The following is a 27,309-nucleotide window of genomic DNA, read 5'->3' as shown; positions in this document are numbered from 1 at the left end:
TCATGACGTGGCATTCAAAGAGTCAACTGTGGCTGCATCATCTCAAGACTTAGTAAGGCTGGAGGGTTCATTTCTTTCTTTTTTTTTTTTGAGACGGAGTCTGGCTCTGGCTCTGTCGCCCAGGCTGGAGTGCAGTGGCCGGATCTCAGCTCACTGCAAGCTCCGCCTCCCGGGTTCACGCCATTCTCCTGCCTCAGCCTCCCGAGTAGATGGGACTACAGGCGCCCGCCACCTCGCCCGGCTAGTTTTTTGTATTTTTTTTTTTAGAAGAGACGGGGTTTCACCGGGTTAGCCAGGGTGGTCTCGATCTTCTGACCTTGTGATCCGCCCGTCTCGGCCTCCCAAAGTGCTGGGATTACAGGCTTGAGCCACCGCGCCCGGCCGGGTTCATTTCAAGGCGGCTGTCTCACGTCGCTGGAAATTCGTGCCTCCTGTCAGTGGGGGGTACCTGTCTGCCTCCATGTGGCCTCTCATCTTCTAGGGTGTCTTTCTACACCTGTATTCACCAAAACAGCTTCTTTACATGGTCTTCTTAATGTGGCAGCTGGGATCCGAAAGAGAAAGCCAGCGAGAAGGTGCATCCAAGAAGGAAGCTGATCTTTTTTAAACCTAATTTCAGAAATGACATCCCAGTATTTCTGCCGTATGATTCATTAGCAGTGAGTCATTATCTCTTGCCCAAATTCAAGAGAATAGGATTACACACGGATGTTAATTCCACAAGGTGGGATCACTGGATCCCACATCAGAGGCTGCCTACCTCAGTGAGGCACTATCTGTTAATTAAGATAAATATGAACTATTGCTGTATTCCTTCATATATTTGAGTCTCTCCAAGGTCAAGTCTTCTGTCATTATCTAAAGGCTCATGTTAAAAGATTACATTAATCAAATGAATTTCTTAAAGAAGCAAAACACAATTAATATATTATTTGTCCAAAGACTACTATAAACTTTGGTTAGAGAAATATTTATTAACCATCAACCAAAGGAATCCCGTTATGCAGGATTTATTAACTAGCTAGATTAGGTTAGCTTAGTTTCTGGCTCCACCATGGTCAGAAGCCATGAATTGGTGTTCAGAATTCTGAAGATACTGTTCATATTCTACAAAAACTGTCTTTTCTAAGTTAGAGAAATAAGTGGAAAGCATATAAGCAATACAAAGGATATAGAGAAATGTACATTTCGGGAACAACTAGGCCACAGTTATTGAGATTGAGTGCCTAGGGCAACAAATCAGTTCCATCCTCACTTTCTTATTTATATGCCTGAAAAGTATACTCCAGACTAGTCCTGAATGAAAAAGTACATAGTTTAAAAAACAAACTGCAAAATGGTATTTATTTACATTAAAACATGAATTGCCTGTATACACACGAATAGAAGAGGAACAATCTGTTATGCACAATAACTGTAATATTTAGTACATGTTATACACAGTAGTATCTGTTAAGTCAGTGGTTTGAGTGAAAACACAGTACCAAAACATTCCGGATACAAAATAAATTACTCATTCACATATTCTAATCATACAAGACACTTAATATTTTAAAAGTTACGTACTTCAAATAACACTGGCTAAATGTACAACTAAAGTGTATTAAGTTTTTTTAGGAAAAGACTTCAGATTGTTGTTCATAAATGATCCCTTTTAGGATGCATTATCTTTTAAATAAATAAATTGACTTCAAGACTATTTATTAATAGCCCACTAAAATATGATTGAACACATTCCTTCATTTTATTAAAGGTGTAGCTATATACTAGAGAATATGCTCAACTACTGCCTCCAAATTCCAACACTGTCATTCTAATTTGCAAATAGAGATTATTTAAATTCCAACTTTAGTACATGAGATTAGCTGCCTGCCCTATGTTGTCAACTGTTTCCAAAAGTATTAACAGATTAACAGACTGTCTTGAACATCTCAAACGTTTGAGAAATTCAAGGGTTTTTTCTATATTTTAGGTTAAAGCTGAGCCTATATATGGAGATTTTGAGATAAACTGAACACTTTTAGAAGACCTTCACAAAGAATTTTTCAATTCTAAAATCTATTACAGATTTATATAAAGTCCAAGAGAACATTTGGAATATTTTCATAATGCAGTGAAGAATTCATCTTTGGCATTTCTCCATTCATTCTAAAATATTTCAACAAACATTTTATACATTTCTATCTACCTACTATAGACATTTTCTGTACACAAAAGTATTTGATTGAAACTTGAGTTTTAACAGCAATTTCATTGCTAATAATTTTTTTTTAGATATGAAAAGTATTAGTAACATTCAGTTTTTTACTATGAGAAGCTGAAATATTTTGATGTTGTTGAAATGAATTTGCTCAGTTTCCTTCTTCGATGACTGGCAATTCAACATCCTATCAAATTCAGCAATGGATAAAGCAGACATACTTTACATTAAAAAACAAAAATTGTTTTTTACAAGGACATAATTTTTAAATAATATGAAGCATTCCTCTATTAAGGAAAGTATGTGTGTGTATGTGTGTGTGTGTGTGTATATATATCCATATATCTTCAAATAAAATGGGTATGACAGAAATCAAACTGTTATATTTTCTTTCCTGGTCCCTGTGGTTTTTCTTAAAGGAAACAAACAACAAAAACCAACAATTCTGCTACAAATGCCGATTTGTAGAAACTTTGCCACAATGGCTTCCACATTCGATTTCCACGTTACTTCCAGTATTCACAAATTTTTTGCTCTCATCATAACCAACCTAATATTTGAAAATAGTCCAAGTGTAATTATTTAAAAATAATAATAGAAAACAATAACACAGCTTTTATAATTGAACACAGTTTCCTCATTCAAAACTAAATATGAGGAAAAATCTCGGTAAAACGGAACCAAAACCATTTAGTAGCTCAATTACATGCTATATTCCCCAGGGCTTACCGAAAATATAAACAAAGAAACCAACATGTAAAACAAATACAGTAGGTAATTGATGCTATTTGCCAATGTTTGCAAAGGTCTTGGATAATAAAAATGAGATAGTAATCATGGCTCTGACATTAACACATTCTTCAAATGCAATTACCAATTTTATTCTCTAACCAAACAGAATAATGGAAATCCAAGCAGAGAATGATGTACAGGACATAAAGGAACTGGAATATCAATTGGGTATTTCTACTATATGGTGCTGGAAAACTTGAATGCCTTTAGAAATAAAATAAATTCATCTATTAAATACATAAAACTCCTGGAGAATACAGATTACAAGAATATGACCCTTAACAGGATACTGAACTTGTGAATGTAAATTTGTTATATAATATAGCAGTTACTGAATATTATGTATGCAGCTTATGCTAATACTGCTATCTTCCAACCACTGTAAATACCTGACATCAACAAGATCCTTCAAGTATAGTTCAAATTATTAGTTACATGTGATAATACAAGTAATTACCAGCTCCTGCTAATACAATTTAGCAGGAACTGGAAATCTCATAATTGGCACTATTTAATGTTTCTAGAATATAATGTTAAATGCATATGGTTATCAATCTCCAGAATCCAGAAAATATAGTCATCCATATTCTTATAAGAGAGCTGTACCTCAATTTTATCATTTTAGAGTATTTGTTAGAATAGGATCTCTCCAAAATCAAATAGGATCAATTTGGACACGTCTAATCCTAAGACAAAACGCCATGTAAAATTTTCCTGTATCTAAATGTTGCCCTCTAGGTAAATCTGTGATATTTTAGAAAGAGACTTTCTTTTGCGGAAAAGGTAATCTGATAAACGGGAAGAGATCACCAGACAAGATCACAAATAACCATTATTTCTACAGAATTCAGTTGAAGTTGGTTTTTTGTAAATGCTTATTGGGAATTTCTAAAGCACTGACTTGGAGAGGCCAAGAGCCTCCATCAATCCCTGCTTGGATGGCCACTCCCGTTACCACTGCTAGGTCAGGGTCTACAGATGTGTTGGGATCTTTTCCAAAGAACTCTTGAATGACTTGACGGATCCGAGGAATACGAGTGGAGCCCCCAACTAAAACCACCTCATCAATCTCAGTCTTTTCCAGGTGGCCTTCTTTCAATACTTGCTGAATGGGTACGAGTATTTTCTGAAACAGGTCTTCATTCAGGGTATCAAAGAGTTTGCGTGATACTTCCGTTTCAAATAAAACCTGACTTTCTCCACTTTTCTTATCAGAAAGGCCGTGTCCAAACCCACTGTTCACATGATGGTCATCTGCTGAGGAAAGTTTGTCTTTTGGCAGGTCAGTGTCACTACTGTGAGGTTCCTTCCTGTCCTGTTCCTCCACCGTTAGTAATACTGACAACTGAGCAGCTTGATGAAGAGTCAGATTTAATTTGACCATTTCCACAGCTTGTCTCAATCTGTGGATCTCCTCTTTCCTAGAGGGCACAAAGCCATACGTTTGATAGATCTGTTTATATAAGTACTGAAGCAATCTCTGATTGAAGTCCTGTCCTCCAAGTTTATTGTTTCCTGAGTGAAAAATAAAAAAGTTTAATATAGTTACGCACATATGTGTGTATGTATACATGTATATTATTATGTATATGTAAAAATTATATTCTGGGAATAACAAATCCCTGTTTCATGTATCATTACAATTTTATTCATACAAAGACTGGTTAAAAAGAACTGTGTTGCTGGGCATGGTGGCTCACACCTGTAATCCTAGAACTTTGGAAGGCTGAGGTGGGAGGATTGCTTGAGACCAGGAGTTAGAGACCAGACTGGGCAACATGGCAAGACCCTGTCTCTACAAAATAAATCAATAAATAAAAATTAAAAAAATTAAAAAAATAATAACTGGGTTAAAGCTATCTTAACCCAAATAAGTACTATTTAAAAACTAGTGCACATCAGGGTCAAAATTTTAAATTATGTAAAAGGAAGTATCTCTTCACAACATCAAATAATTTTTCAGTAAATAGAGATTAAGAATACAGATTGGCTTATAAGTAGCTATTTAAAAACGCTGAATGTCATTCTCAACAGAAGAAAGTGCTTCTTATAATGAAAAAGTAGGTATTTAATCTCTTTTTTTCCTTTCATTTTTTCTTGCCTGATTAGTAGGACCTGAAAAAGTCTTTCTACTTTTCTACCTGAAAACTAGATAAATAATTTCAAAGGAAAAGAGTAATGTAATGTAATTTCCTGGTATTTAACTTGATTCGAAGAAGAGAAAAAACAATGCAGAGGTTAGAATACCTGTAACTTACAACTCAACTCATCAAACAGGTTGAATCCCTTAAGCTACATTCAACGAAACGAAAACCTTTAAAGAAAGGGTTTAGAATGCAAAATCCTATCATTTCCTAGGGAAAAATACAATTCGATTTTCTAAAGACATCTACTCTATAAAACATATTAAATGAAATATACTGCTCACCCTTCATTTTAAATAAATTTTTCTGCCCTCTGTTTCCTTGCTTCACTATCATCATGAAAAGTCCTACTGGCTCCATGAGCTGTTAACTGGGTAACAGGCAATGTATTTATTTGACTTATAGGATGCCCAGTCATTTTTTGAGATTTAACTTTTGGCAGTAAATATATACAAATGGTGGTATAAAATTACATATACAGAAAATTATCAAAATAAAGTCAAAGAATTCCGGGGGAAAAGAAGGATGCACTACACATTGGATATGTTAAAGAAAGCACTGCCCAAACCTCTTCAACTCTCCCTGCATTTTTCTGTTTTTTTTTTTTTTTTTTTTTTTTTTAGTAGAGAAGGGGTTTCACAGTGTTAGCCAGGATGGACTCGATCTCCTGACCTCGTGATCCACCTGCCTCGGCCTCCCAAAGTGCTGGGATTACAGGCGTGAGCCACGGTGCCCAGCCTCTCCCTGCATTTTTCTTACCAGACATTGCTCGGGTTAGAAACATCCCTCCTTGTTTATTCAGTAAAGACACATCTAGAGTTCCTCCGCCCAAGTCGATCACCAACACGTGGAAGACGTCAGCCTTGTGGAGGCCATAAGCCATAGCTGCCGCTGTGGGTTCATTTATTACCCTCAAAATCTTCAGTCCTGTAAGATTGGTTGAAGGGAAGAAAAACTCATGAGAGGATGTGATAAAGTAATCTCTTCCCACTCACAGGATGTTTGTGTCTTCTGTGACATGAACACCACTGAGTAATAATGAGAGCAGTCACAAACCCAACAGAAGCATGAAATGGGAACAGTACACACAGGCTCTTCTAAATGGTATCTTTAAAATGATTCTGAAAGATTACAATATAAAGAAAGAAAAGTCAAGGTTCAGTGGAATAAGTCATTCTATTCTTTATTAATTAACACTTAATTTTCAAAAAGTCTCCCAGCCTTTTCTAACATTCATATTCTACACTGGAATATATGAGCAATAAAAATTAATCATTATGCCGAGGCAGCCGGATCATGAGGTCAGGAGATCCAGAGACCATCCTGGCTAACACGGTGAAACCCCATCTTTACTAAAAATACAAAGAATTAGCCGGGCGCGATGGCGGGCACCTGTAGCCCCAGCTACTCGGGAGGCTGAGGCAGGAGAATGGCAGGAACCCGGGAGGCGGAGCTTGCAGTGAGCCGAGATCGCGCCACTGCACTCCAGCCTGGGAGACAGGGCGAGACTCCGTCTCAAAAAAAAAAAAAAAATTAATCATTATATACTATCACTTAAGTGCTATGGAAATTAAAGAAGCTTATGTTGAGCAGGTAAAAGACCAGGTTTCTTTGAATGAAATTCCTGCTTTAAACTACACGCCACACTTATGAGTGGTACGGAAAGTAATATGGCATTATGTATCAGGAGCTATGACAACATTCAAACTCTAAAGAATTACTCCAAAGATCATAACGCCCTTCCCTTCAGCTCTCTGATTTTACCACTTATTCTACTCTGGCCACACTGACCAGCTTCCTATCCTCTATGTACCAGCAAATTCCCAGCTTATGGCTGTTGCAGTGGCCATCTCTTCTTCCTACAACACACTTTCTCCATGTGTCTGCATGGTTAAACGATTTTGCTTTCTTCAAATGTGCTTAAATGTTACTTTCTCAATGAGGTTTGCCTGATCACTCTATTTAAATTCTACAGGTCTTCCATCCCCTGACCACCAAAAGCAACCTCGGCCCATTAGCCTGCTCTTTTCTTCATAGTAGGTTACTTTCTGATATACATTGTATCAGTGGCTTTCAACAAGGCAGGATTTTACCTCCAGAAGAAATCTGGCAACATACGGAGACATTTTTCATTGTCACCACTTGGTGGAGGAGGGTGCTGGTGAATAGAGGCTAGGGATGCTGTTAAATATTTTGTAGTTCACAGGACAGTCCTCCACAATAAAAAATTATCTGGCCCAAAACATCAGTAATGTGGAGGCTGAAAACATTATTAAATTTACCTTTTATGCTCATTCTGTGTTTCCCTTTGGTAGAATATAAGTTCCATGAGAACAAAGATTTTTTTCTTTTTTTAGCAAGGCCTTCAATATTGGTTCAATGGCATTAAATGTTAAATCATTAAATGATCTACCTCAGATTTTATTTTAAAAATTATATTCACCTTAACATTAATGGAATTTAGAAGAAAGAATTCCTCACTGCTAACATGTGTCCATTTTCTCTTTGAGCCTTTGTCCTGTAGCTATCTGATTGATTCTTATTACATACACATTTTATATTGTGCTATAGAGCTTTCAAAATTATAAACCTGTATAAAAATCCATCTACTTTACCTACTGTGATGGTTAATATTATCATCTTGATTGGATTGATGGATGCAAAGTACTGTTCCTGGGTGTGTCTGTGAGGGTACTGCCAAAGGAGATTAACATTTGAGTCAGTGGACTGGGAGAGGCAGGCCTACCCTCAATCTGGGTGGGCACCATCTAATCAGCTGCCAGAGCGTGCCTAGAATAAAAGCAGGCAGAAGACTGTGGGAGGATTAGACTGCCTGAGTCTTCCACCCTCCATCTTTCTCCCGTGCTGGATGCTTCCTGCCCTCGAACATCGGACTCTAAGTTCTCTAGCTTCTGGACTGTTGGACCTACACCAGTGGTTTGCCAGGGGCTCTTGGGCCTTGGGCCACAGACTAAAAACTGCACTGTGGGCTTCCCTACTTTTGAGGTTTTGGGATTCAGGCTGGCTTCCTTGCTCCTCAGCTTGCAGCCAGCCTACTGTGGGACTTCACCCTGTGATAGTGTGAGTCAATACACCTTAATAAAATCCCTTTCATATACACATATATACTATTAGTCCTGTCCCTCTAGAGAACCCTAATACACCTACCATATAGTTTGTTTATTTTGACTATCGTGTGGTTTGGGAGGTGGTAAATCTTACCACAGAAGGTTTTCAACCCAACACAATTTTGAGAAAAATGCATCTCAGTCAAGGGTACTGTTACCTGCAAGGTTAGCAGCTTCCACTGTTGAATTTCTCTGTTTTAGATCAAATTCTGCTGGTACAGAAATGACAGCATTGGCAACTGGCATTCCAAGATAGGCCTCTGCCATTTCCTTTAACTTCAACAAAAGTCGAGAGCCAACATATTCTGGGGACACCGTGATGGTCTCATTACTTGTCACAGAAAACTCAACCATTCCATTTTTGTTTAAAACCTGTGAATAGGATTTGCAAATAAGTAAATAAAAGAGTAAAAATATATATATATACACACATAGACATACATATATACATAAATGCTAGACTTCCTGAGAACTTACCTTTATATTTACAAAATAAAAAAATGCATTTGTAATCTATCCAGTACATTCACCAAGATTAGAACTTGTTAAATGTTATACATTCAAATCTATACAATGAATACATATTAGTTTTACTTTTTTTTTTGAGATGGAGTCTTGCTCTGTTGCCCGGGCTGGAGTGTGGTGGCATGATCTCGGCTGACCACAGCCTCTGCCTCCTGGGTTCAAGCAATTCTCCTGCCTCAGCCTCCCGAGTGGCTGGGGCTACAGGTGCGCGCCACCATGCCTGGCTAATTTTTGTATTTTTAGTAGAGGGGGGGTTTCACTATGTTGGCCAGGTTGGTCTTGAACTCCTGACCTTGTGATCCGCCCGCTTCAGCCTCCTAAAGTGCTGGGATTACAGGTGAAAGCCACTGCGCTTGGCCCACACTAGTTTTTAATAACAGCAGAATAAAATTCATCACCAAGCACATGACTAGAACACAAAAGATTCTCAGTATATGTTTTCTGAATAAAGAAAAAATAAATGATGAAATGTAAGAAATGAAAGTTGCTCATTCAAGTATGTAACTCAGAATCTTCTCCTTTTTTCCCCCAAATTTCTTGTTTCTAAGAGTAATGGATAGCTGAAATAATTTTCTAGTACATATTAACAAGAATAATTTTAGTACATCATTATGTACTTATCTAAGAATCAAATCTCATTTACATTCTTGTTTCCCATGAAAACATGTATTGTGCATTAGCTCATTATCCCCAATAATGTGGGTGTACATTTAAAAAACTATTTTAACTCTAAAAAATACTATCCTAGTTTTACCCAGGTTGTATTAATATAAATACAAAAGAGAACTAATCTAAGAAATTACAAGAATGTTTTCTCACTTTAGGTCTCATGGTTAGGTTTCCATCATGAAAAACTGACCTTCCAAAAAATACTTCACTAGTCTGGGGAAAACATTAAAAAGCTATATGGACAATATTAAACTACGATACAAATATACCAGAACCATCATGCCCAAATGAAACAAAAATAATAACAAAAAAATCAGGTCACTTAGAAACTTTAAATAGTTTTGAGGTCAATAAGTAATGTACCCAAAGCTGTAATTCAGAGGGCATATATAGCTTTAGATGACTTTTTCATTAAAGATTGTAAGTCAATAAAGAATCCCAAAAAAGAAGTCAAAAAACAACGAAGTAATAAACCTAAGAAATGCAGGGAGCAATTTTTTTTTCTTTGAAAAATTTGAAAATTTTTATGAATAGGTTTATTCAATAAGCAACACCGATACGACTATCTATTTTGAAACTAATTCATGGCCAGCATGGTAAAATCCTGTCTCTACTAAAAATACAAAAGTTAGCCAGGCGTGGTGGCGCACGCCTGTAATCCCAGCTCGGGAGGCTGAGGGAGGAGAATCACTTGAATCTGGGAGGCAGAGGCTGCCGTGAGCCAAGATCATGCCATTGCATTCCAGGCTGAGAGATGGAATGAGACTCCGTCTCAAAAAAAAAAAAAACCCTAATTCATTTAGAATTTCACTTCATAACTTCCAAGAAAAACTTCACATGGAAAAAAACTTTAAATGTTTAAAAGAAAAAAAACAAGAGCAGCAAAATCCAAACCAACAAACACTCACATAAATGTATTAAGAGGAAAAAAAAAAGTACCAGTGGATAGGATGGGATAGGCTACAGTAAACATGGTAAAAGTCTAAAATCAAAAATTTAAAACTTTGACATCCAGCTCAAAAACATCAGTGGAAAAAAAAGGTAAGGAAAAGATAACAAAAACATATAATGAAGGTCTTTTATAGTCACTAAGGAAAAGAAAAACACACCAAAACAAAAAAGGAAAAGAACAAAAAGTGAACCACAAAAGAAAATTAAAATATCAATAAAATTCTAAAAATTCTGATCTCACTAAAAAAAACAAAAGAAATGAAAATTAATACAGGATACTATTTTTCACTTATCTTACTGTTAAAGATTAAAAAAATAACTAGTGAAGATACAGTCACTCTAAAAAATTATGGTTAAAAGCATATAACCTTTCTGGTGAGCAAACCAGCAATATAAATCAAATGCCTTAAAAACATGCACACATTTGATCTATCAATTTGACTTCCAGTATTCAAGTTAGGAAACTTTCAGAGAAGTGTACAAAGATAAGTGTGTAAGGATATTACCTGAATCTCCAACATTAGTGAAAAACCACAAAAAGGTACACTGACAGAGACTAGTCTAATTAATAATGGAACAGTCATTCCACAAAATCATTAAAGATAATGATGTGACCCTATTAATTATCCATGACATATTAAATAGCATAAAATGGCACACCTGGTATGTTCTCTTTATATGTATACAAATATGTACACATACACACACAGAATATCTATCTATGGTACACAGGGCTTCATCAACCTTCCTGCTACCTTGAAAGAGGTAAGCAAGACATGCTGAGGATGGGAGAGCAAGAAAATGGCAAGGCCTTAAGTACCTGTTAGCCTTATGGAGTCAGTGATTAACTCATCCTAGAGCTGCTGTGGAATTTCTTGTTATGTGAAATAACAGAACTGTCACATATTAATAGATTCAGCTAGACGAGATAGAATGTTTTGTGACATGAAGTCAAAGCATTAACTAAAAGGGTACGCTAAAATTAATATAGACTTTAGATTAATCACTTACCTTAAATGGGTATCTGCCAATTTCAGCCTCCAGCTCTTCTGGGGTGAAAATCTTGCCTATGAATCTTTTGGCATCATATATTGTGTTTTGAGGATTTGAATCTGCCAGCTCTACGCTTTCATATCCCACATATACATCATTGTCAGTGAAAGACACCATGCTGGGTATGCTGATATGCCCATTTTCATCTGGAATCACCTTTACTTTTCCTGTGCCAGGAAAAAACACCCCAACGGAACAATAGGTGGTGCCAAGATCAATACCAATCACTTTGGGAGTAGGCAGTGGTAAATACTGTTGTGCCAAATAGCCAGCCAACAGGAGGGTCAAAACAGCCGATCCTGAAATACAGGAACATTAAAAGATGTATTTTTTCAAACTAGAACAATGTACCAAATTACTGTAGCAAAGTCCCTGTAATATCACTTGTTGAAACAAGGCTAAAAAAGACAAACTCCAAACATTTTTACAGGACTATTGATAACACTCCTCTCAGACAGCAAGTTTTTCAAAATGTAAACTGGTTATAATAAAATTTAAAATGAAGTAACAACACAAACAATAACAAAAAACCCTATAACTGTATGTTTGTGTCATTCTCTAATAAATGTCATAAATGTAAAAATATTTCAATAATATTTGTGCAGATGCTGACAACAAACATTTATCTGGAGCAAAAGCCAGATATAATCTAATATTCTTGATGAATTGATATTTAGATTTTATAGCTTTATAAAAAGCTTCGACTATCATTTTTTTAAAAGCTCCATTATTAAAATCCTCACAACAAAAACTTTTTATTGTAAGGCTAAAATTCTATCTTCGTATCTCACCTCCTTTTCCCTTTCAAAAGGATGAAATGGATAAATCGGATAAAATGATTTTGAAAGTTCCTTAGATATGAAACTGTCACTTCATAACACAACATAGTTAACTTTTTAAGTATTTAAGTATGAACTAGGGACACCCTCCTTGCAGTGGTAATATTTACAGGAGAAGCAGCATAAAAGTGGGCAACCCTGATGGCAACATCTATGAAAGCTTCCTGAAGACAAGTTTTGTTCACTGTTGTATCCCCCAGACCAGGAATAGCAGATGCCCAACAAATACTAATTTAAAAAAGAAGAATAAAAGAGTAGGAACAAATGCCACGCAGATTGTAAACATAAGTGAAGAAAGATGGCCCGTTGGTTTTTAGTTAATCTCGCATTTGGTATCAGGAGGCTGTGTTATACACCTGTGTCCACTCGTATTACATATGACCCAAAAAGTCAATTGTCAGGCCTCTGTGTTACTAACTGTTAGCTCATCTTCATCAACACATAACTCAAAGAAATAAAACCAAGTGCAAATCCCACTTTCCCCTTCCAGCTACAGGCAGCATTTTAGAAGAATTTCATCACCTTGGAGACGCGGGGTGGGTGTTTGTGTGGGTGGGGGATAGGTAATTCCAAACCCGATTTGATGGAAAAAGCATCGATCGAGCTATACATCAGAGTCCTGAATCCCTCCAAATTCAGCATGCGTGAGCCAACAGATCCGGATGTAGCTCCTCCCCCTTCCTCCACAAAGGGGTCCTGGAGGTGCACGTTCTCGCAGCCTTCTATAGCTTGCCCCAATTCAACAGGCAATTCAAAAACCTAGGTGCTGTTGAAAGGAACGCCTCCTTAAGCCTAATGTCCCTGGGATGGACACAGCTGGTCGCCGTCTACCCTACCTCGGCCTGCAGGGGCCGGGGCCCTCCTAGAGGCGTCCCCGCCCCCATCCACTCCGAACAGCCGAAAACCGCCTCTAAATCACCTTTCTGACTCCCCTTCCGCTGCTCCAGCTGGATCCAGGAGGTGAGTCAACCACCCCCACCCACGCTGGCATCCTCAGATCGCCTCTACGCCCGCAAGAGCAACAAGGACCCCCGGGAACCCACCTAAGATCGTCATCTCTCTGGCCATCACAGTCCCGCCGAACAGGCTTGTGATGACTGTACCAGACGTGAGGCACCGCCCCGACTCCGCCCGGCAGTCCCGCAGCCTCCTGGGAAATGTAGTCCTCTTGCTCTAAGGCAATCAGAGAAACTATCACCCTGACCAAAGCAAAGACTTCATCTACCGTGAGGGCGCGGGGCAAAGAGCCTCCATTCAACCGCTGCCAGTGACGACTGAGTCCCCCTCCCACGCAACGGCCGGCAGGACCAGTCAGGCTGAGGGGGAGGAGCGCCGTGGCGGGAGACTGGCGTTTATAATCAAACCTGCTGTCCCGCGGCGCTATCTCTTTAGCCCCGCCCCGCGCTTTGCATTCTGGGAAGCGTAGTTCCAGCCTTTCTCTTTCCGCGGGAGGGAATGAAATGGAGGGTGAGAACCTTTAGTTACTGCTTTTTTTGGTCGCGCACCTAATCAGGTCCAGGATTCGAGTTTGTGTTCTTTCGTTTTAATTCCTTTTAAAGCGCGTTCGTTTGCCTGAGATCTAGCTTCTAGATGGCGTTCCCATAGCCTCCCGGAGCCCCAGCCATCCTCCGTAGAAGGGTCCCTGCAGCAGTGCGGGGCCGGAGGGAAGTCGGCTCTGGCGTCCGTGCTCGCAGCCCTGGGAACAACCATGAAACTCCAGTGACCCTCAGCCCTCTCTGCCTTTGTTTTGGGATAAATGAATTCAAGCATTCTTCAGTCAATTCGATTTATCCAAGGGATCAGGGACACATTTTCTCTATTGCTAACACTGAAGTGGGCCATTAAAAACAAAAACAAAAAACGAAATTAAAAGGAAAACCCTTAGCTCTCTCTTCAAGTAAGTCTTAAGTGGCCAAAGGGACCTTATGGACAAGTCCTGTAACGTGACAACCATTTTAGGACGCTTGTGATATGCTGTTCAGGTTCTAGTCTGAAGTAGGATTTTTCTTGCATCTTGGTCACTGGTCGCACTTAATGTCTCCTCTGAGAGTGGTTTTGTCATTTTTGCTGTTAGAGTTCACGATAACTAAGATCCTGGAGAATTGAATCCATTTCCTCAGCTTAGATATAAATCAAACCATCCCTGTTGACAACACGTCAGCCTGCTGTGGGAATATATCGCTGTTTATTTCTATCTGACTTATCAATGTGAATTTTGATTATGGAAGCTGAATTCTGGTTGATAGGGATCCATTGCAATGTTCTCTCTACTTTTGTGCATTTTTAAGTATTTCATAATGCAAACTATAAAAAGTGTGTATCTATAATGAGTGCTGTTCAGTAAGATTCTTGTGAGGAGTGAAGAATTCAAGCACTTAGTTCTTAAGTATTACTTGTAATGGGCAATGGGCTGGAGGTGTTCCAGGCAGAGGGAACTGAGTAACTAAGAGCATAGAAGCAACAGATCATCTATTCCATAGATTAGAAAGTGGTGGATCATAAAGCATGAGGTAGAATTCTGAGAGAGAGAACTAGAGACTTAAACCAGATGAAGATTAGCCGTCTGTGGCAAGCACTGGTCATTGGGATTCTCCCTGCTATTCCTCCCTGCTATTCTCCCTCCACTCCTTTCTCCTTGCTAACAAGATCCTGATTTGTTCAAGAAGCAGATAAAGATTATGTGATCTCAAAGTAGAAGGCCTTTAGAATTAAGATTGAACTAAATAGTTTGTATTCATTTTCTATTTCTGCCTTAACAAATTACCACAAATTTCATGTCTTAAACCAACACAAATCTATTATTTTTGCAATTCGGTATATCAGAAACTTGGTATGCGTCTCACTTAACTAAAAGCAAGTTGTTAGCAAAGCTGCCTTCCTTTCTGGATGTTCTAGGGGAGAATCAAGTTTCCTGCTAATTTAGGTTATTGGCAGAATTCATTTTCTTGCAGTTGTAGGGTTCAAGTCTTCATTTTCTTGCTGGCTGTAACCTGAGAGCTCTTTCCAGTTTCTGAGGCCATACGCATTTCTTAGCTCAGAGACCCTCTTTCTCCATCTTCAAAGCCAGCAACAGTGAGTCAGATCCTTCCCAGAAGACAGCTTTTTGCATCGCTCTTTCAAATTTTAGATGTCATGTGTTTACATTGGACCTATCTGGACAATTCAACGTAATCTTCATTTCAAACCCGGTAAACTTATCATATCTGCAAAGTTCCTCTTGCTGTGTAAGGTAACTACACAGTTAGAATTCACAAGTTCTAAGAATTTGAGGAGGCTTTTATTCTGCCTACTAAAATGGTTCTGTGGCTCCTCAAATTCACATCTGTCCACATACAAAATGCAACATCCGCCAAAGTCCCATCCCATTATAGCATGAACTCAAAGTCCAAAAAGTTCATCTATACTTCATTAATTCAAAAGTTTCACATCTCATTATCTAAATCAACTACATCGTGTAGTAACTAATACCACTTATCCCTTCTTGTTTGTTTACAATCAGGGGAACAATGAAATACTTAGATAAGAATGCTGTTGAGACTATTCCAGTGATGTTATAAAGAACAGAAAAGCCAAAGCATTGGGGTTGGGAAATAATCGTTGTTATCATTCTCCAATGGTGACCAATTAATTTGTTGTTTTTACAGTTATTGCTTGGTGTTTTATGTTACAATCCATTGCAATTATTATCCTTCTTGATACTTAGATTGTTTTAATTTTGGCCGATGGCAGCCTCTTCAAAATTCACTCATGAATGCTTTTGACACAATCACTTTACTTACTGCCTTGCTACCTGCTCTAAAAAGATATCTAACATCCTCTTATTTGTTTTTTTGTTTGTTTGTTTTGTTTCATACTTATAATTAACTGTATGTCTAAGGAACCCTACTTTCTTTTATTAAGAAAGTGTGGTATCTGGAGACCATAATTTGTATGCTAGGTGGTTATTATTTTCAGGGTGCCAGTTCTTTTTATATCTTTGAATTCAGTGAAATATCAAATAAAATGCCAGCAGAATATTTTATGACTTGATAAAATGACAATAAAATTTATTTGAAATATTTAAGATAAGAATTTAATGGGTATATAATCCTTCCACATGTTAAGTGACAAAACTACAAACTTAATACTACAGAGGAAACAGAAAATGGACTTGCTTAGCAGCACATGCTTGTAGTCCCAGCTACTCGGGAGGCGAAGGTGGAGGGAACACCTGTGCCCAGGATTTTGAATCCAGCCTAGGCAACACAGTGAGACCCTGTTGCAAAAAACTAAATAAAAGAAATAAAAATAAAACGGACCAAAGAAGAAAGTGGCAATCTCTTCAAAATAAATGAAAGGTATATTATTCAACAAATGTAACAGGGCAATTGGCTATTTATAACTTTGAATGTAAAAAGGGGTGTTATACCTTAACATCAGGGGTAGGAGAAGTCTTTGAAATTAAGACTTAAAACCTAGACACAAATAAGGCAAAACTAACCTGAACAGACAAATTTGATTATGTAGAATTTAAGATTATCTAGCAGGCAGAATTACCTATTTGAATTTATATGAAGTCAAAAGACAAATTACAAACTGAAGAATTACTAAACATACATGAGGTACAAGAGATTTAATTCCTTACTTTATGGAGAATTCCTTCAGAGTATAAAGATGTACAACTCAATTGAAAAATAAGAAGGGACGTAAATGGACAGTAGAAAATAAAATAAAAATAACCAACAAACATGAAAATAAATTCTACCTTAGTCACGTTTAAATAAACATAAATCAGAATAATAACATGTCATTTCTACCTATCTGTAATCAATTGAATTGTGGTCGGCCTCCAAAAAAGATATACTGGAGTACTAAACCCCTGTACCTCAGAATATGACCTTATTTGGAAATAAAGTTGTTGGACATATAATCAGATAATATGAGGTCACACAGGAATAGAGTAGTCTCATAATCCAATATTACCGGTATCCTTCTAAGAAAAGGGCCATATAAAGGCACAGAAACACAAGGAGAATGCTATGTGATGACCAAGGCTGTGATTAGAGTTATGTAGCTACAAGCCAATGAATGTCAAAGATTGTCAACAAACCAGCAGAGCTACGAAGAGACAATAAAGGATTCTCCTGCATGTTTTAGAGGGAACATGCCCAACTCATATTTTGATTTTAGACTTCTAATCTCCAAAACTAGTGAGACAATAACATTTTGTTGTTTTAAAGTCACGCAGTTTGTGATAATTTGTTATGGCAACCCTAGGAAAACTATATACTATCTTACTGGAAAATATTTAAATAATGATAAGCAGTGCTAGTGAATGTGTCTGTTGCTCATGATAGGCCTGTTTGTGGAGTACATTTTGAAAGGGTAATATTGATTAAAATGCGGGGCACATAGACTTGCATTTACAGCCATAATTATAATGAATGGAATTATCCTTGCTCCACAGAGAAAGAGATGGAAAACAGCACAAAATTAGATGAAATAATAGTGTCAGACTTTGGAAAATAGGCAGAGAAACACTGTGATCCCTGAGAGAAAAAGAGATAAACCCCGTAAAGTGTATAGTCATCCTGTATTTTTATTGAGAAACACACTTGCAAGACCACAGTGCAGAGGAAAGTCCCAAGTAGAATATATGGCCTTGCCTTGTAGAGAAGACACATATCAGAGTTCAGGAGTTTTGGAAGGAGGCTGAAGTTGCAGCAAAGGACTCTGAAGAGGTAAGCGCTATGCAGAACACCAGAAATCCCCAAGATATTGGGATACCTTTACTTCACACCATACACAAAAATTAACTTGAAATTAGTAGTAGATCTAAATGTAAGACCTCAAAGCTCAAACTACAAATTTGTGGGGGAAAAGCATGGGAGAAGACATTTGTGATCTTCTTATAGGTAAAGATTCCCTACATGTGAAACAGAAAGCATGAATCATAAAAAAGTTGATAAATAGAATGTCATTAACATTAAAAATCTCTATTCTTACACACCATCAAAAAATGAAAAGTCAACTCATGAACTGAGAAAATATAGTACATATATCTAACAAAAGACTTGTATCTAGAGTTAATGAGTAACTCTTACAACTAAATAACAATATAACAGAAAATACCTCGTTAAAATTTGGTCATAAGATTGTAATAAACATTTCATAAAAGAAAATATACTAATAGCCAATAAACACATGGTAAGATACTTAACACTGGGGACAAACAAAGTCACTACACGTCCACTACAATGGCTAAAACTTAAAGGTTGATTCACTAAGTGTTGACATAGATATGGAACAACTGGAATTCTCCTACATCACCAGCAATGATATAAAATGGTACCTTAACTTTGCAAAAACAGTTTGACAGTTTCTTATGTTGTTAAACATATCCTTACCATATGAGTCAGCAATTTCACTTGGTAGTTAACCAAGAAAAATAAAGCCGTATCAAAAAAATTGTGCAAGGATGTATGTAGCAGTTTTTCTTGCAGTAGCCCCAAACTAGAAACAATCATAGATCCATTAACAGTTGAGTGGATAAATAGTTTTACTGTACAATTGTGCATAAGATGTATTAAAATGTGTCCACACAGTGACTTATACATCAATGATTTGGGCATCTCTGTTCACAATGGCCTCCAAACAGAAGCAATACAAATTCAGCAGGTAAATGGAGATGCAAATTATGGTATATCCATATAACAGAATAGTACTCAGCAATAGAAAGAAATTGTTCATAAATACAATAACAGTATGATGAGCTAAGCAAAAGAACTCAGGCACAGAAGAATTTCTAATCTGTGATTAAATGTATAGGAAATTCTAGAAAAGAAATACCTAATACACAGTGAAAGAAAGCAGGGCAGTGATAGCTGAGATGCAGGGAGGTGATTGACTGGGAAGGGGCACAAGGGAAGTTTTTACAATGATGCAAATGTTCTACATCTTAACTGTGGTAGTGGTTACATGGATATAGATCTATATCTCTACATAGATATCTCCTTGTATGAATACTTATGTCTATAGATATATCTCTGTCAAACTCATTAGATTGTACAGTTTAAATGGCTGAATTTTATTTTATGTAAATTGTACTTTAATAAAGTTATTTCGAAAAACATAATTTTCTATACCTGAGAACTGTGAAGAACACAGAAATTCTAAGTATTCTACTGCTAGGAATTTATAGATACTCTATGAAAGCACACATCTTAATTGCTCAGGGCAGGACTCTTTCCCAAAAACTAATTGGAAATTACCTAATCAACCATTTATGGCGCTGTCAAACAGTGGAGTTATAACAAAAAATGAAATTGATTTGTATTGTTGTATTTCTAATAAGTGTTTCTAAACTGTGTTGTTAAGTAAAATCCATCAAAGTTTGGAGCACATATTAATTGATTACACATTAATACTACTTTGAGTGGATAGCCTAAACAATATGTGCTAATAGCATAAACTTTTTATGTCCACTTTAATTTAATTTAAACTTTAACTTATTATTGTCTTTACTATATTTTCTTATTTCTATTATATTTTCATCTTTGAACCATTGGTTATTTAGAAGTGTGCTTCCCAATTTCCGAACATTTGGTGATTTTCTAATTACCTTTTTGTTATGATTTCTAGTATAATTACACTGTGGCTGGACAACATATTCTGTATGATTTTAATCCTTTGAAATATATTCATACTTGCTTTATTGTCTAGAATATACTATATTAATTTTTGCTCTGTATTTGTTAATGCTTAGTTCTTTTCTTTCCATTTCTTTTCTGTCTTCAAGCTGAATTTTTTCTGTCTCTATGTTCACTAATAATTTCTGTGCTGTGTCTAGTCAGCTATTAAACACATTCTAGAGTTTTTAATTCATGTATTTTATATTTTTCAGTTCTAGAATGTTTCATTTGATTTTTATATTGATTCTAATTACATGTTAAAATTCTGTCTTTTCTTTCATTCTGCTCATCATTTATTGTCTTTTGTTTAAATTTATTCGTTAGTTATTTTAAAGCTTTTATCTGTTTAGTCCAATGATATCCATAGCTAGGGAGAAGAGGAAGTGTCGTTATATCATCTGATTTTTTTTTCATTTTCTTTTGTTATGTTTTCCAGTTTATTCAGATGCTTCATTTTTATACATGTTACAACTGTAGAGAGAGGTTGATGTTACTTTCCTCTCAAACAAGATTTTCCCTTTTCTCTTATGCAGATAGACTGAGGACAAATCATCTCAGTACAACTGGGAATTTAGCCACATAGGGGTTGGATTCCACCGCAAGTAAAAAGTTAGTCCTTCTCTAAAGTACAGACACGCCCTGTGTTAGTTGCAGACCCCTCCTTCTAGAGGGACTTTATCTCTTAAGCATTGCAAGAAACAGGAGTTCCTGCTCTGCTTTGCCCCACCTTAGCACTCATGTTTGGGGCTCCTTTAGATTCCACTGCCAGTGTCCACCCAAAGCTCTGAGGGTTTCTGTTTCTCCTAGAGGAGTTCTTTGCTTAAGTCAAGCTTAATCGTTACTATGTGCACAGATTTGGCAAATGCTGCCATGAAGAAAACTGTTGGTCTCATCTTTCACAAGAAATATTCCACCTCTGGAAACAGTTCATTTAGTCCTCTTTGCATCCTCCCTACTTCGATGTCTTACGAACTTGACTTTGGGATGTATACGGTTTTTTCTGTTTGTTGAAGTGGAGTTATAACTTGTACCCTGCCTTCTTCATTCCACTCAGAGGTTCAAATAGACCAATATTTTAATGAGTTTATTACCTTTTATTGGTCCTGACTGGTACAAATACTGATAAAAAGGATTTTAAGATCACATTGATACTTTTGGGGAATGAGAGCTATAATTAATTAACAATATCTGCCATGAGATTGGATGCAAGAGTATGGCACTCACACTATTCCTACTTCCGTCTAATTACACTATTTGTTTCTAGGTGCAAAAATCTTTGGTAGGTGGTGGATGTGCCCAAGACACAGGGAAGAAAAAGTAGTGAACAGGGAAGTACAACACAGACTGTGAATTGGAGCATCATGGAAGAAGGAGCTTTGTCGTCTTCTTCTTTGCTATATATTCACTTCCTACAACAGTGCTAAACACCTTGTGGATGCTTAAATATATTAACTGAATGCATAAATGAAAAGAGTAAATAAAGAGTGTATATGAAAATATGTAGATAAAATTCTTCACTAAGCCTTGGGGATCCAGCTGCTTAAGGACTAAGACCATGTCTAGCTCCTTTTAGTATTTCCACAGCATGCCATGGAGATATATGTTTCTGATTATATATGATACATGGAAATTATATGTTGTTGAATGAGTGATTAAGTAAATGTGTATTAGGGCAGCTAATCGTAAATATTTCTTCTATTGCTAAAATGACTGGATTTATCCATTCATTCTGAGAGCTTACAGTGATTGCTTATATTGTATGAAATACCATAGCTGAGGGCAATGTTTACTCAAACTAATAGCACCATGTAAATTGATACAAACAATAAGACTATATCTTTAAAATATTTTCACTAAAAGCTGCATAAAGAGTGTATTCAACAACTTAATAGAATAATTTTACAATCTTTTCTCTTGCTTAATGGCCATTTGTGCCTTCTGACATGCTGCTAGTCATTCAAAGGTCATTCTACCTTGAAGTTGAAGATCAAGACAAATGATTAGACTCGTAAAAGACAAATCACTTCTTTCTGGACAAGTGATTATTAATAATTAATTAGCATGTAAACATGGATTATTTGAGTTTTCTATAAGTTATAAAGTCCATGATTTGCTAAACAGTTTATGTAAATGGTAAATAAAACATAAAATAAAAATAGTTACCATTTATTTAATTCCATAGCTTTCTTTCTGAAAGCAGAGTTTGGAGGTGGGTTCATAATTTTCTACAAACAGAAAACTGAGATTTAGAGAGTTAGCTAGGAAAGAATTTAAAACTAGATCTGTCTTATTAAAAAAACAATCTATGTTCTTGTCTTAGTCAGCTTGGGCTTCCATAACGAAATACAATGGACTGTTGGCTTCAAAACCTGAAACTTACTTTCTCACAGTTTTCTTGACTGGTGGGTCAGAGATCAAGGTGCTGGCCAAACGTGTGTGTCTGTGTTTATTTATTTATTTACTTATTTATTTTTTGAGGATTCTCTTCCTGGCTCTCAAATGGCTGCTTTCCTTGTCATTCATTACTTGATATAGAGGGGGAGAGGGAGACAGAGCAAAGTGTGTGTTTGTGTGTGTGTCTCTGTGTGTGTTTATGTTAGAGAGACAGAGAGAGATCTTACACTTTTTATAAGGTCACAGTCTTGTGGTATTAGTACCTCATTCTTATGACCTCATTTAACCTTAATTACCTCCTAGGGTCTTTATCTCTAGATACAGTCACATTTCACATTGAAGGTTTGGGCTTCAACATATAAATTCTGGGGGACACAATTAAGTCCATAGCAATTCTTAAGCACTATAATATACTCTTTTCAGTTTTAAATAAAGATGGAACTATTTAATATGTTATCTATCAGTTGCCTTCTGGGTGTGATTTACATTGTGACTTATATATAAAATACTAACTCCCTGAAAAACTCTCTGACACATAATTTCTGTTGAATTAAGGAGTGAATCCATCCCTAAAAAAACAAGTTTATGGTAATGCAGATGCGTGTTCTTGTATGATTTTCTTTTCTTTTTCTTTCTTTTTTTTTTTGGTCTCCAAAGTATAAATTATGCACTATTTCCAATGCAAATAATACCCTTTAAGTTTTCTTTCTAGCAATTCTAGAATTCAGAGAATAAGCCTAAACTCAGCTTTCGTTTCCTAGACTTAATTATGTCTTAAATATGAGACTTCAGTAGTCTAATTCTCTTTGAATCTTCATTGTTCCTCAGTCCACCAAAACCATATTTAGCCTCAGCAAGACCTTTAGATTTTGGATATGACTTTAGAATATATAAATAATACTATCCCAATGGCTAAAATTATTTTTCAAAGCTGGACTAGTAAGGAATTGCAATGGATTATAGAATATGGAAATGTATCAGTTTTCAGATGGTTTTCTCTTTTCAATAAAGAAAGCCTTAATAAAAATGGTATTTTCAAAGAATTTACTTAGTTTTTCTGAACACAATGCTATGGCTTTACATTTTTGCCTGATATGAAATTCAATAACATCACAAAAGAAAAGAGTTTTCTAGACTCAGCTCTATACATGTTGGAGACAAAGGAAAGAAGGGAAATTATGTCAAGATGTTCACAGTCTTTTTGTCCTAATCAAATGATCTGATTCAAATGTTTATACAGTAACGTATCTGACATTTTGGTAGTAGGTGTTGAAGTGCTTGGCTAAATTTAGAGCAAATTAACTACACTATATACATCAATATTCTTTTGGTTCAAATTGGGAGGAAACCCACTAACTTGAAACAGAATAGGATCTGTTGCCTGGTAGAGCAGAAAGAATTCTGGGTGAGCTATTAAAAAGCAGTTCCAGGGTCAGTTCTCTGACATTGATTACATGAGTCTTACATGTAAACATTGATAACATGATACTGATAACATCTCTTTAGCAGATATGGCCTTGGATATTCCTTTCTTTCTTTGAAAATGTGATTTCATTCCTCCCTCCTTCCTTTCTCCCTCTTCCTTTTCCTGCCTTCCTTTCCTCCACAAATAGTTGTTGTACAACTACCATTTCCTAGGCACTGTGAATACAGTAGGGAACTAGAACGATAGGATTCGGGAGCTCGGGGAGCTTATAGCCCAATCAGAGGACCCCAGACCTTTAGCAACTGGTTGCTAAAATAATGATACGATTTTAAGCATGATAACTGCTTTAAAGAAAAGATTTACATTGGTGGAAAGGGGGCTTTTGTGTATCATTTTATGTTTTTGTGTGCATACACCTTTACTCTCATGTATTAAAGGGAAGTACTTTCATCTTTTTTTTTCCTGTAAAGAGAGAGATTTAATTGATAATGGGCCAACATTTTAATAAAGAAAATAATACTTGTAATGCAGTCTACAGCTAATGTTAACCTTTTAAATATATTTTTAGTAAAATTAGTTTTCTCTTTTCCGAAAAAAATTCTTTTGCAAGATTCTAAGGATAGGCATAAGCTTATTTCAGTGCCATCCACTTTAAGAATTTCAAATGTTAGCAATGAGTTGTTTTATTCATGAAGATGATGAACTCAGAGTACTAGGTGAAATATACGATGGCCTAGGTTTCTCCTTTTCGTAAAGTGATTTTTTCCCCTAAATTTTAGGCCAGCTCAAAACATTTTCTTTATATAGCTCATTGTAAGAAATTTAAACACAGCAGTATGTAAAGTTAGAAAACAACTTTCAAGCAATCCAGCTTCCCCGTGTGGTGTTTTCTTGACTTTTTTTTTTTCCTGCATAGACATATATAAAATAGCTATACATTTTTATTAACAGAAATTTGTTAATATTGCATATATTGTTCTATAATTTGCTCACTTCCCTTAACAATATATCATGGATATCTTTCCATATAATTGTACATAATCCTGTTTCAGTCTAATACCTACATAATTTCCCATTACACTAATGTACCATAATTTGTTTAAACAATATCTCTTATTAGATACTAGGTTTATTTCCAGCTTCTTAGTATTATTCTTATGCAATAAAATCCTTCTAGGTCTGTCCTTCCTTTTTCTACCATTATTTCTGTGTATCACTTATTAGCACATAGGACAGAGAAGCTGTTTTGTACCCAGGGTACTATAAGAGCATACTCCACTCCTAAATTATTCTAATTACTCTGTGGCTTGCTTCTGGGCCTGCTCACGTTTTCATACTCTGCTGTCCTCGAAGATCATTTTTCTCTAGGGGTGATTCAGAAAATGGTGCACCTTCTGCTCTGGGCACTGGGCACTACCTTCTTTTCCTGTTGAATTACTGATTTCTTAACTCAATTTTGTTTTCATGCCCTTCTTATGTTTTATACATACAAAATTATAAATGTATAAATAAGAAAAAGAATAAAACATACTATATAATGTATAAGTTGTGAAGCAAAACAATAAAATGAACATGAGTGAATCCCTCCTCCCATATTGAGAAGTCTGCCAACACCATTCTGAATACAACTGAGCCCATCAATGTATTTCTTTTCTATCCTTTTCTATTCCTGCCTCCCTCTCAGAGGTGAATTTTATGTCTACCATTTTCTTTGTTTAAAAAAGTTTCATCATATATGATGCATACCTAAACAATCTGTTATTTACTTTTAGTTTTGAGCTATCTAAAAGGCCTCACACTGGCATCATACAATTAGGGTTTGCTTAGAAAAGCGGAAAGCATGTGAGTGATATAGACCAAGGGACTAGAATTTAGGCAGTTATGGAACTGATTCGGCAGTGTATGTAGTCTTTTTGTTTGTTTGTTTTTGCCTCTCTCAGCTCAAAGCCAGCTGTCCCTGAGACTGGAGGTAAAGCTGGAGTCAAGTGGGAGAGACCAAGGAGAAACTGGAGACACACCTGTCTCTCATGACCTCCAATCTTGATGATGTAGGTGACTTGACAGAGAAGATGATTCTCTTCACCACAGGGCTGAGCCACACCTGGCCAGAATCAGAGAAGGTGAAGGAGATCTGGAGGGATTTGGGGAAGCTGCAGGGCTGGCTGCTGTCCTCTGCCAAGATCAGTGACAACGTGTGTGAGCTGCAACTGCACGTGAATGTTACCATCTGAGACTTAAAAGTTTCACCTTTTAAATATTAGACAAATTTCTTTTGTAGTAATGTTAATTCGAAATCACGCTGAGAAAGCACTTCTGGGTCACGTAATTCCAAATTAGTTGTATTGACAAAGTGGCAAGGTATCCACTCTTTATAGATTTCTGTGACTTTTCCTCTCAATATTTACATTGCAAGTTGTTTTTTGTAGCTATACGTCTTTAATTTTCATTGGTCGATTATAATCCATTATGTGAAAAGTCTAAAATGTATTTATCCATTCGCTTGTTTATGGACATTTCAGTTACTTCTGGTGTTTTGTGATTATGAAGAATGCTACTGAGGATATTCTTCTATATTTCTCCTGATGTAATTGTGCAAGCATTTCTCTATGGCTTAGAAATAGGAGAACTGATGTCCAACTTTACAAAATAGTGCCAATTGTTTTCCAGAGTTCTTTTTATGAAATTTATACTTCCATCAATGCCAAATAGACTTTTTATTGATATATAATCATTATAAATGTTTATGGGGTACATGTGATATTTTGATGCATGCAATCTTTAATGATCAAAACAGGGTTTCTAGGCTTTCTATCATCTCAACCATTTATCATTTCTTTATGTTGGGAACATTTCAAATCTTCCCCTCTAGCTATTTTGAAATACACAATAGATTACTATTAATTGTAGTGAATCAACTGTGCTATTAAACACTAGAATTTATTCCTTGTATCTAACTGTATTTTATACGCATTAACCAACCTCTCTTCATCCCCATTCCCTTCCCAGCCTCTAGTAACCATCATTCTACTCTCTACCTCCATAAGATCAGCTATTTTAGCTCCCACAGATGAGTGCAAACAGTGATATGTGTCTTTCTGTGCCTGGTTTATTTCACTTAACATAATGACCTCCAGTTCCATTGATGTTGCCGCAAATAGAATTTTATTTTTTATGGCTCAATAGTATTCCATTCATCCTGTACAATGGGGAAAATATTTGCAAATTATTCATTGAACAATGTACTAGTATCCAGAATATGCAAGTAACTCGAACAACTCAACCACAAAAAAACAAATAATCCCATCAAAAAGTGGGCAAAGGATCTGAATAGACATTTCTTAAAAGAAGACATATAAGTAACAACAGGTATATGAAAAAATACTCAACATCACTAATCATCAGTGAAATGCAAATAAAAAACACAGTGAGATATCATCTCAGCTCAGGTAAAATGGCCATTATTAAAAAGACAAAAATGAAAAGTGCCGGTGAAGATGAGGAGAAGGTGGAACTTTTAT

The 27,309-nt window shown here is 36.3% G+C and overlaps 1 protein-coding gene and 1 long non-coding RNA gene across 2 annotated transcripts; one reads left to right on the top strand and one right to left on the bottom strand.

Moving 5' to 3' along the window:
* Positions 1-1,316: 1,316 nt before the first annotated feature.
* Positions 1,317-13,439, bottom strand: HSPA13 (heat shock protein family A (Hsp70) member 13). The gene is made up of 5 exons (XM_007967053.3): positions 13,345-13,439; positions 11,421-11,761; positions 8,423-8,636; positions 5,896-6,063; positions 1,317-4,507 (listed from the first exon to the last, which is right to left on the bottom strand). The coding sequence occupies exons 1-5, from the start codon at positions 13,367-13,369 to the stop codon at positions 3,840-3,842; spliced, it is 1,416 nt and encodes a 471-aa protein (XP_007965244.1). The 5' UTR covers positions 13,370-13,439; the 3' UTR covers positions 1,317-3,839.
* A 256-nt stretch (positions 13,440-13,695) lies between these two features.
* Positions 13,696-21,468, top strand: LOC103218312 (uncharacterized). The gene is made up of 2 exons (XR_491515.3): positions 13,696-13,768; positions 21,236-21,468. It is a non-coding gene; the product is annotated as an uncharacterized lncRNA (long non-coding RNA).
* The last annotated feature ends 5,841 nt before the right edge of the window (positions 21,469-27,309 follow it).

The sequence above is a fragment of the Chlorocebus sabaeus genome, chromosome 2, assembly GCF_047675955.1.
Source record: "Chlorocebus sabaeus isolate Y175 chromosome 2, mChlSab1.0.hap1, whole genome shotgun sequence".
Lineage (NCBI taxonomy): Eukaryota > Metazoa > Chordata > Mammalia > Primates > Cercopithecidae > Chlorocebus > Chlorocebus sabaeus.
The sequence above is the reverse complement of the archived record's forward strand: the minus strand, read 5'-3'. Positions and strand labels throughout refer to the sequence as shown.

Excerpts from the sequence above, each read along its gene's own strand:
- HSPA13 (XM_007967053.3), bottom strand. The coding sequence starts at position 13,369 with ATGGCCAGAGAGATGACGATCTTAG. Across the intron at positions 11,762-13,344 it reads CAGAGAGATGACGATCTTAG|GATCGGCTGTTTTGACCCTC; the intron begins GTGGGTTCCCGG and ends CCTGTATTTCAG. Across the intron at positions 6,064-8,422 it reads GGAAGCTGCTAACCTTGCAG|GACTGAAGATTTTGAGGGTA; the intron begins GTAACAGTACCC and ends CCAATCTTACAG.